The sequence below is a fragment of the Octopus bimaculoides genome, chromosome 9, assembly GCF_001194135.2.
Source record: "Octopus bimaculoides isolate UCB-OBI-ISO-001 chromosome 9, ASM119413v2, whole genome shotgun sequence".
NCBI lineage: Eukaryota > Metazoa > Mollusca > Cephalopoda > Octopoda > Octopodidae > Octopus > Octopus bimaculoides.
Genome location: NC_068989.1, coordinates 31,252,602 through 31,264,132, shown reverse-complemented (window position 1 = coordinate 31,264,132; position 11,531 = coordinate 31,252,602). Strand labels below are relative to the sequence as shown.

General features: G+C 35.4%; 2 protein-coding genes across 4 annotated transcripts in view; one reads left to right on the top strand and one right to left on the bottom strand.

The window, feature by feature from the left end:
• Positions 1 to 11,198, top strand: part of LOC106881348 (uncharacterized) — a 51,325-nt gene extending 40,127 nt beyond the window's left edge. The window contains exons 3-5 of one of the 2 annotated variants that reach the window (XM_052970556.1): positions 1,646 to 1,758; positions 4,393 to 4,524; positions 10,168 to 11,198. In XM_052970556.1, the coding sequence (XP_052826516.1) occupies positions 1,646 to 1,758; positions 4,393 to 4,524; positions 10,168 to 10,184 (262 nt within the window). In that variant the 3' untranslated portion in view covers positions 10,185 to 11,198. Of the gene's footprint in view, positions 1 to 1,645; positions 1,759 to 4,392; positions 4,525 to 8,511; positions 9,254 to 10,167 lie in introns of those variants that run through there. The other variant, XM_052970555.1, reaches the window with a different exon arrangement.
• LOC128248715 (uncharacterized) overlaps positions 9,452 to 11,531 on the bottom strand; it is a 29,733-nt gene continuing 27,653 nt past the window's right edge. Inside the window, exon 2 of one of the 2 annotated variants that reach the window (XM_052970560.1) lies at positions 9,452 to 9,543. In XM_052970560.1, the coding sequence (XP_052826520.1) occupies positions 9,499 to 9,543 (45 nt within the window). In that variant the 3' untranslated portion in view covers positions 9,452 to 9,498. Of the gene's footprint in view, positions 9,544 to 10,883; positions 11,021 to 11,531 lie in introns of those variants that run through there. The other variant, XM_052970559.1, reaches the window with a different exon arrangement.

Here is an 11,531-nt window from a genome sequence, read left to right as displayed (position 1 = left end):
AGAATGGTTTACTTTTCAGTGAAATGTCATTTTGTTATTTTTCATGTTTTTATTCAATTAATCTGCAATTTTCTTCTTGTATTAGATGGATAACCCACCCTCCATTTACAGCAAGTAGCGAGCGTCTCGTTTTTTACCTGTGTGCTAAATTTGACTACTTACGACTAACACGGGCACATGCGCAAATTTGTGACATGCATACTCCCAGAACTCGGCTCCTCACTTCTCCAGTAGTGCCAAATTTTGAAACTGAGTTTGCACCCGCTAAGCAAATTTTGTTCCCGGGCCACTGGTCAGAAGGCCACATTGGTTCCCAGCTATTACACGTCAGTTCCCAGACATGTAGTGGATGCTCTTCAAATTTTCATTTTCAAGCAAGTTAACCAAACGCATTGAGCAGGGACCATAAACTCATGTCTCATCACCAGTGATGATGGCCTTCATGAAGTCTGAGTTGTGGTTTGCTCAGTCAAGCATGTTCTGAGCAATTTTCATGCAAAGTTGCTTCTGCTGCTCTGCCAGCACCTTGCGGGGTGAATTTCACCAACAATCTCTGCATGCACAAATCCTCTGTTAAAATGGAATGCACTGATCCTGTGCTTATTCCCACTTCATGAGTAATTTTCTGGTTTGTTACATGATGGTCTTCCATGACTATTCACCAAACCTTCTCAGTTGGCTCCTCATTTCAGCTTGTGAATGGCTTGCCTGAGCATGCTTCACATTCTACTGAAGAGCAGCTATGTTTGCAGTAGTTGTACCACTCCTTGATCTGAGTTTTGCCCATGGCATCATTGCCAAAGCCTGCTGAATCTTCTGGATGGTTTGAGTTTGAGTATCACCAGGCTTTTAGCAAAACTTGATGCATTCAGTAAAAACAAAAATCCAACAAGGACACACTACACATCTGTATTCTAGGCATGATAGCCTGGAGCTCACGCCACCTACCTACCAGCCCAAAAGTTTTCATGCATGTGCAGGAAGGGTGGCATAATCTCCCACCCAAAGGATTTTGCTCATGGGGATTTGTTTTAGCAGGAAAAAATGAAGTCAGATACTTTTTGAATGCACCTCTTATATGCAGTTTTCAAGTTAAACTATAATAGCCATGCATCTGCTTCTTATGTGTTATAAATTTATTTATTAGATTCCATCTTAGTATTCTTAGCTGATTAGAGAAATATAATTGTAAATCTGCATTAATAATTGTTGTGTTTATGATAATTACACAAGTCCTCAATTATAAGAAAGTATCACCATTAGCAAAGGTGTTTGGGGAAAGATATATAGGAACCATTTGTTCAATTGCTGTTCACTGACCATTTTCATCATCATATTTAATTTAGACTTTATTTCCTCTACATGAATCAGATAACATACAATTATGAGAAATTTTATGAATCATTCAAAAAGAAAAGTGAAGCCAACTTAAATTAGCTAACAACAATGACAATCATTAACCATCATCACTAACAAAGTTGTCATTAGTCATGACCACTATAACATTACCAACAATACTACTCACTACTACCTCCCCCGCATTATAAAAAAAATACAGCCCGAATCATCCATTGATTGATTAATTGTAATGTAACTTATACAATAGCTTAAAATTCTCAGTATTTTCTTTTTGTTTGTTTAACAGGAAAACATGTAAATGGACATTCAAAATTAAACCAATGCATATTTTACAGATTGATATTATAACAACAATCACAAGTGCAAAGCCAACGTATTCCTCTTTCTCATACTATGATGGTAAGGTAACTCAGAAGTCAGGATTAAGATTTTTGAAAAATGTTTTAAGCATGATAATGATTTCTTATATTGGGTCAAGGTCACAAATTTGTTGGATTGGATCAACACTAAAATATGTCTGATGCTTCTTTTATCAATCCTGTGAATGCTAAAGAGAATGAATTGCAAAGTGAATTTTGTTTAGATCTAAATCTGAAGGCTGAAAATAAATACCATGAGAATGCTGACTCCCACACTCCCCTGTTTCAGCCACTCTATCTCCTTAAGTTGTAAAAGTTGTCTGAGAGTCACTTTTGTGTCTTCCTGGCCATGTGTGCAGATGTAGAATCTTGCTAGAACTCATAAGATTTTTCTCTTGCAACCTCTTCAATCCAGGACTTCACTACAGTCTCCAGAAATCCCTGGTACACATCCTGGTTCACCTTCAGGCCCACATTAAAGATGTGAGAAATCATGACTGTTGAACTTGCCAAAAACCATGATGTGAACAGGAAACTTGGTTTTCATGAACCTGGGAACATCATATAGGCTAATCACCTGTTATTCTATTTATGTGTCTTTTTCTGGTAAAATGTCATGGTCATCATCATCATGTTTGGGGTTTGCTTGCTTTAATTTATACAAACTATACCCAGGTTTCAACTAAACACATCAAAAGACAAGATTTTGCATGTAGAGATGCTAACAAGTGAGGTGCTAATTGAAAGAAACTGATATCTGTGTATTAAAAAAATCCCTTTATAAAATTTATAGTAACACTGAATGAGTAAGATTGCATTTATTTTTTTAAGATTTACTGAAAATTCAAAATACAGTTACTGGACCTACATACTAATAATTATTCAATATAATGCATGCACGCTTTGATAACCTCCTCAGATGACTGCAGAATTGGGAACCAGGTGTTTCACAGTTGCAGCTGACAAATCTTGGAATGCCTGGCAGATGTGCTGCTTCAACTCATCCTTGATATTACAAGCAGACTTGTTGATGACTCTCTCTCAACTGCACTCCAAACAAAGTAGTCCAGGATGACATGGTTGTAAAAGTTGTCTGAGAGTCACTTTAGTGTGTTCCTGGCCATGTGTGCAGATGCAGAATCTTGCTAGAACTCATAAGATTTTTCTCCTGCAACCTCTTCAATTCAGGACTTCACTACAGTCTCCATAAACCCCTAGTACATATCCTGGTTCACCTTCAGGCCCACATTAAAGATGTGAGGAATCATGACATGTCCTTCACTGCTGATCATGTGGACTAACCACTTGTTATTCTACTTATGCGCCTTTTTCTGGTAAAATGTTTTTACATCAGAGAAAGACCACAACATGTTTGATTCCAGGGATACTTCAACATGTTCAACACCTTCTTGGCCCTCTTCATGTAGTTCTCCTTAGAATTCTGAGATTTTAAGCTTTTTTTTCTTGAACTTTGTTGGCCGTGTTAATTCTGTCTGCACCCTGTATATGGAATGTGTACACATATACACATATAAACAGTAATTTAACACACACACACACACTTCATAAGTGCAAATTTATCCATAGCCATACACACCAATCAATTCAGACACTCACAAACCCCAAGAGTTGTCTTGTCTTAAACCCAAGAGCCTTATCACTTTTTTAGCGACTACCTTGAAGTTTGCAAAGATAAAAATTTGAATAAATCCCAAAGAAAAACATATGTATGTACAGAAATACACACACACATATACATGCAAGCTGGCTGGCTGGCAGGCTGGCATCCAACAAGGGAGTCAAGAGAGCATCTGTAAATGGGTACCAATTTTTTGCTGAAGTTTACATTCTTCACATAGCTGACAGAAATGCAGTGAACTAATGATTGCAAACCTATAATTCACAGCACTCTTGTACACAAATTGTGATATGGTGATAATAACTTTTGATTCTTGGATCTTTAACAGTGCTTAGCATTCAAAACCGTGTCAGTTATGTAATAGACAAAGGCCACAGCATATCAGTTTCCAGATATGGCAACAATGGTCCTTATCAGGTGATCTTAGTCCATACTACAGTCATTCATTGTTCTGGTGCATTTGTGTGGCAGCAAGAGTAATGGAAAATTCTATGCAGTTTCACACCAAATCATGGTTATAAATTGAGATGCATGAGATATACAATTGCAAAGGTTTTCTTGGTTAACTAGCAGCCACTCTGACCTTATATTAAAAGATCTCTTTTCACCAAACATACATTCTCACACACTAGCTATTGGTATTCAGTATAACAGCTTTTTAAAATAAGAATTGTAAAAATGTTAATAAAATCTAAATATCATGGTTGATTTTATTTTGGGAGTAGCAGCTAACCAAGTCCACAGATCAAAACTACTCATATCAATTTGTCTCCAGTACCCAAACAATTTGATCCTTTGCTCTTAAAATATCTATGTACTGCAGTTATATTTTCATTGGGAATAATGTCTGATCAGGTCTTGTTTGCTGTGACTCTTACACAACAAATCTTAGATGTAGGTTTTGCACTCAATGATGTTTTTGTTTTTTTTCATTAAAACCAACTTTATTTTAACATTAATACCTAAAAAGTAAAAATTATTTTTTCAATTGTAAATGACCAATTCTGATTAATAGATATATTTATTTATTTTCAGGAAAATCATGGCAACTATTAACGAATAGTAAAATGAACACATCCCAGACCACATTTCCATTAGAGTATATCATAAACCCAAAATACAAAACTTCAAAAGATTTTGGAAATATGATAATTAGCTATAATTCTGGTAAGTTGAATTGGCATCTCTAAAAAATGCAACAAACATGTTCTGGATTGAATGTTTGCAGCAAAGTGGATTTTGATAAAGGTACCCAAAGTCAGGTAGGGATTCTAAACTAAACTGGACAACAGATGAAATGTAATACTCCAAAGCAACAACAGTCTTTGTACCAAATTTCATTCTTAATACTGTGGTCAACTCAAGGCTATGGTAGAAAACATTTGATTAAAATGTCACACAGTGGGATTGAATCTGAAACAACATAGTTGCAAAGCCAACTTCTTAACCACATACACACGCTACACCAATAAACACATATACATGCTCAAGACATACATATACACACTAACATATATGTATTTAGAATACAAAACAGCAGAAAAGCACAAATTTCATATGATTTATAATTTAATTGTACATATTTATATATTTATGATTAATAGTACACAACTTGTGTGCTTTTAATAAACACACAATATGAAAAGTAAACAAAGTGGTTACAGCATAGCTTTATTTGTGCTTATGTAAAGAAAGGTATCAATGTAACTAGCATCATGGTTTGTTAAACTTTCAACAGAAACCACTTCCTCATGTTTTGTCCACAGATAGATGCTGATAGCCGTTTATAGCATATACAAACTCGAACATAAATAAATCATAATGGCTACCAACATAAGCAGTGCTACCAACATAAGTTAGCTAATAGTGTACTATACAACAGTTTTTAGGATAATTTGATAACTAACACCCACAAAGGAGATATATTTTTCATCTCAAACACACACACACATGCACACAGGATTCTTGTGAGTATTTTGCTAATAATGACAAGGAGTGAAATTCCTCAGAAGCTATCACAAGATTGCCTGTTTCCCTTTTTTCTGTAGAGATGAATGGTAGAAACATCTTTGAACTCCTGAGGAATGACTTCCTATTGCCACATGGTCTGAAAGAGATTGGTGAGCTTCTGTGCCAAGACTGGTCCCCTGCCTTGTATATTTCAGCTGGGATGGAGACAGAACCTGATACCTTGCCTTTTGTGAGAAGCTTAATTGCTTTCTGGACCTCTGCTTCTGTTGGAGACTCTGCCAGAGAAGTGATGTCAACTTGGGGCATGCAATGCATGCACACACAGTAGCATGCACATATCCACATTGACAGATACACACAACTACCTATGCATATATATATACATATATCATCTTACTGTCCTAAAAAGGAAGGATGGATTTTAAGAAGCTGTGATGAAAAGGACATAATTTGGACACATACTACTGCAACCAAGATGTAGTTGTTTGCACACAAGACAGCTATACATTTATGCATATCACTGAATCTATTTATACATAAAAATTTGTGTACACAAACTTATCACAGTATCTATAAATACATAATCATGTATTTATAAAGATACACATAATACTAAATACATGTCACTGCTTTTACACATACATACACACAACTGTATTCACACATGCAAATGCATATATACATCACAGCAGCCATACACAAAGTGTATCATCAAATTAGCATTGACTCTTAGTTGAATATTTATGAGAGAAAAGTGTCCACTTGGATATGATGCTAATCTTTCACAGGTAAACTTTTCTTGAAGAATTTAATATTATTCTTCACATCTAAAGTAACTGACTCAAAATTACAAATAAATTACTAGCTTCAGATTTGAATGCACAAACCATCCACTATATACACAGAGAATCAAATTAGTGTAAAATTGATATCTTAGAATACCTAACTCAGAGTATCTAACTTGTTTAATATTTTTGTTACCTCTTGAGACACCATCAAATTTTTGTGTTGTCATTGTTGTTACTGTTATGGGAAGGAGTTTACATAAATAACAATATATGCATTCTTGCAGCACACATATATTCTGGAAACTACACCCTCCTTCGCCAACATTCTAAATCCATTAATGTACAGAGCTGTCTTGTTGCTTTGAATCTTCAGTCAATACTACTACAACCTTTGCTAAATTTGTCAAGTCTATAACAACCACTATAACATGAACCAAATGAATACATTTAAAACTATTTTGTTGCATCTCCAACTGGAAAACCCCATCCCTTTCTATGTTTTCTTTCCAACCATATTTTCTCTCCAAACATAGTGTGGAAGGTTTAATTAGCTGGATGCTAAATGATTGGTAGGGTTGAATTTGGCTGCATGCTGCTTCCCAAGTACAGCCAAATCAATTTTAGATTTTTGATGAAACTATTTATTTATATATAACATTACAATATAGACAACAGTTATTTGCCAGAGGTTGTATTACCTGAAACCTAACCCTAACCCTAACCAGTAGATAATCTAGAATATATGTTGTGTTAGGCTAAGAATTGGCTACCTACATATTTGTGAGACAAGAGGTAGGAAAGTTATATGCTCATAATGGACAAATGATTCCTTTTAACCCAGAATCAAGCAGCAACCAAAACACTGTCCTCTCAGGAACCCTTGAATACTATGCACTGACTGTCCTTCTTCAATTATAGCCATGTTTTGGTGGGAAATCATGGAAATTTCTGTTTGAAATTGTATAATCAAATAATTGCAGCCAAAATATATTGGTTGGCTGAAAAGTTCACAGTTTGACTAAGATACTCTCATGGAATGAGACCAAATTTGGTTTATTTTTCAACATAGTCCCCCTTGCAGTCCTCATACTTCTTCCATCACTCCTGCAGTGCTTAGATCCCATTGGTGAGAAAACTTGTGTTTTTTCATATTGGAGAGCAGATGATAGTCAGATGAGGCAAAATCAGGAGAATAAGGGTGGTGATCAAGCAGTTCAAAGCCACAGTCATGCACAGCAGCCACTGAAACCAATGGCTTGTGTACCGGAGTATTGTCCTGATGAAACAAGACTCTTTTCATCAGTTTTCCTCTGCATTTGGTCTTGATAGCCTTTCATAATTGCTTCATAAAGTTGGCATAGTACTCTCCATTGATGATATGGCCCTTCTGAAGATAGTCAATATACACAATGCCTTTTGCATTCCAAAAACTTGAGGCCATCACTTTCCTTGCAGATCAGACGACCTTGGCCTTCTTTGGAGCAGGTGAGGAGGGGTGTTTCCACTGCATGGATTGTCTCCTGGTCTCTGGCTCAAAGTAATGAACCCAACACTCATCCTGGGTTAGGAAATGTTCAAGTCCAGCTGGATGTGCCTCAAACAATGTCAGATTTTCCTATGGTGTGATCAGCCTGGTGCACATTTTCGATCAGGTGTCAAAAGACATGGTACCCACCAAGCAGAAACCTTTATCATGCCAAGTGCAGAATATTCTCAACTCTCTTACGAGACATGCTAATAGCATTAGCTACTTCATTTATAGTCAATTGTCTGCCATCTAATTCCATGTAGTGAACACAATCAATGCTTTCCTTGATGGAGGCAGCTGCAGGGCATCCAGACCTTGGGTCATCTTCAAGACTCTCCATCCACCTCCTAAATTCAGTTGCCTATTTTTATAATGTTGATAAAATGTCATCCCCCAAATGTAGAAACCATGTCAGCATGAATATCCTTGGGAGCTAAAAAAATTTTCTGCAAGTACTTGATAACATCATGATGCCAAATTTTGACCATTTTCAAGAGAATTTGCTACTAGTTACTTTTGAAGTCTTTTTTTGAACAGTCAGATATCAGATTACCTGGAAAGACACAATGCAGTTATTAATAAGAAGAGTTGAAAATAATACATACAAGATTTCACAGCTGTAGCACCACTCCTTCATAGTCAGCCTATGAACTTTTCAGCCTACCCTGATATTCTGTGGCCTATCTTGTTACTGAGCTACTGTGGTTTTAATTCTAAACTCTGCTACAAGTCATCAACTTTATTAAACTTCCCAATTTACTTACTCATAAAATATATTAACTATAAATTTGTACAAGCTTTAACACTTTCAAAATACTGTCAAGTCAATTGCTTCACACTCTTATATTGTTCATTCAAATTTTTCAGTAGTCCAAGATGAAACACCTTCAACTACACAAACAGAGCAGTTATCAACAATAACTTCCATGAGTACATGGACAAAGGAAATACCTACTATGAAGCCATATTCAAACAAAAGTATGATGTTACATTGTAAAGAAAAAATAGTTACTGAAACTACAATACCATACTGGATTTACATTACCATGGCATTGCTGATTCTGATCTGCATTGTGTTAGGATGTTTGTGTTGGATTCTCTGCAGAAGAAGGATGTACACTAATACTGAAAGTTTTATATATAACAAATACCTCCTCAAAAATGAAAACCTTGAAATTTGATTAAAAACTGGGGATATTTTCTCACAAGAGATTTTTTTAATATTTTCATATGTACAATTTTCTCCTATATAAATATAAAGAATTTTAAAATTTACACATATTGACCCACACTAAAACACACACACACACACATACACACACCCTGTATGCAATCCCTCAACAAAATTTCTCTGAAATCACATCATACCATTAAATAATGTAGTCCTACATACCCCTAAAAAGGGATAGTCATGAGTAGAATGTCTTTGCTCATAGGCCTGCTCAATCAGGGTTTGCCTCGGGCTAAAACAACAATAATAATATTAAAATTAATTCTTGACCATGGTCCTATATTTAAAGGTCTCATGTGTATTAATTATCTAGCAGTTGGTTATTGATAAATGAAAAGTCAACACAATTTTTTGTTTTAATAAACTCTCGAAAGACAATACATTTATTTTCAACTTTATTTCAAATGGATCAAATCCCATTTTGATATTTTTATAATTAATTGTAATTAAACAATTTAATTATCAAAAAACCAGAGAGATCTGAGTTATAAATATGATCTATAAGTTAATTTAACTACTATGAACAAGTCTTATCTTCATGTATTATATGTAGGGCTAGAGAGCCTAACTGTGGTTATCCTGTTCCATGAACTTAATGAGATGAAAAGAAACATAAGTGAATGCTAACTTCTAGTTCTCCAGTTGGTAAAACCAGTTAATACTATGCTCTAAAATGAGAAATTAATAAAGTGTTAAAATTAATTACATGTTAAACACCATAAATTTATGAACTTTGTTAATAAAAATTAATTCATTATATTTTAATAAATTGCGTGTGTGTGTGTGTGTGCACATGCGCGCATGCATGCATGCATGTGTCAGCAGCATTTTGTGCCTGCTTTCCATGCTGGCATTGGTTGGATGTCACCATCTGAGTAATTATTTATTGTTATTTGGAGCCACTGCTTCCATAAATTGTTGCTCAAGTTATTTGGTGTTTGGCTTCTATGGCTGGATGCCCTTCATGTGTGTGTGTGTATAGATAGGTGCAGGTGTGGCTGTGTGGTAAGAAGCTTGCTTCCCAACCACATGGTTCCAGGTTCCCACTGCATGGCACCTTGGGAAAATGTTTATGAGTGGATTTGGGAGATGGAAACTAAAGAAGTCCATCATATATATACATATATATGAGACTGAGTAAAAAGTAAGCAACGTTTTGAGCCATGAAGAATTTGTACCGGACTTTTGCAGAGTTTTGAATTGTTTTTAAACATTTTTTTGCAATTGTCTGATAATACAGACATTAACTTGCCTAAGTGCGTCAATAAATTAACATTGATGTTTTTTTACAGTTATTACAATCATCTGAAAAGGTACTGTCAAAGCACAATATTGGAGCAATTTTGCTATTCAACTTCAAAAAAGGATGTAAAGCAGCTGAAACTGCTTGTGATATCAACAAAACGTTTGGTGAGGAAATGACCAGTGAGTGATCAGCTCAAAAATGGTTTAAACAATTTCACAGTGGTGACCTGAGCCTTGAAGATCGTGAGCGTAGTGGACACCCATCTGTCATCGATGACAGTCAGTTAAAGACCGTAATTGAGAAAGATCCATGTAAAACCACTTGAGAACTGGCAAAAGAACTTCAAGTTAGCCAGAAAACTGTCTGCAACCATTTGCATGCGATCAGAAAATCAAAAAAGCTTGACAAATAGGTAGCACATGATTTGAATGAAAATCAGAAAGATATGAAATTTGCTCATTGCTTCTTTTCTGTAAGCAGACCAATCCATTTCTCAAACATATTGTAACTTGCAATGAAAAGTGGATTCTGTACAATAATAAAAAACATTCTTCACAGTGGTTAGACCAAAATGAAGCACTGAAAACCTTCCCTAAACCCAAACACTTCAAAAAGGTTATGGTGACTGTTTGGTGGTGTACTGCTAGACTCATCCACTATAACTTCTCAAAACCCAATAAAACCATTACTGCAGAAACATTGCAATGAAATTGCCAAAATGAGTGAAAAACTCCTACTCCTCCATCTCAGATTGGTTAATAGACAATGCTCAACCACACATTCCACTACTGACACTCCAGAAGTTGAAGGAACTTGGCTACGAAGTTCTTCTCCATCCAGCTTATTCCCAAGACCTTTCTCCTACTGATTACCACTTTTTCAAGTATCTTGATGGTTTCCTGCAAGAGAAGAAGTTCAAAAATCAAACCAATGCTGAAAGTGTGTTCAAAGAGTTCATCAGCTCCAAAACTCCAGATTTTTATGTTACCGGAATAATCTAACTTGTAACTTGTTGGCAAAAATGTGTTGATTTTAATGGTACTTATTTTGATGAATAAAATTTCCACTTTGTTGAAATATATTGTGATGAATTTCTTGTTTCAAAATGTTGCTTACTTTTTACTCAGCCTGATATATATATATATATACTAGCAGAGGCACCCAGCGTTGCTTGGGAATGAAATTGTTGCTTATATACTTGAAGAAAAAAAGCAAAATATGCTGTATAGAAATTTGAGAGGACATTCTGTAGATGGACTCTCAGATGAATGATGGCTGGGCGCCTCTCATGAATGGGGAAAATTGAAGATGTGCCAAAATGCCTCATTGATACTTGGAAACTTTTACGAAAATTAAAATGGGGATTAAATGAAAAAAATTATTTACGTGAATATCCTCACAAGAGTAATT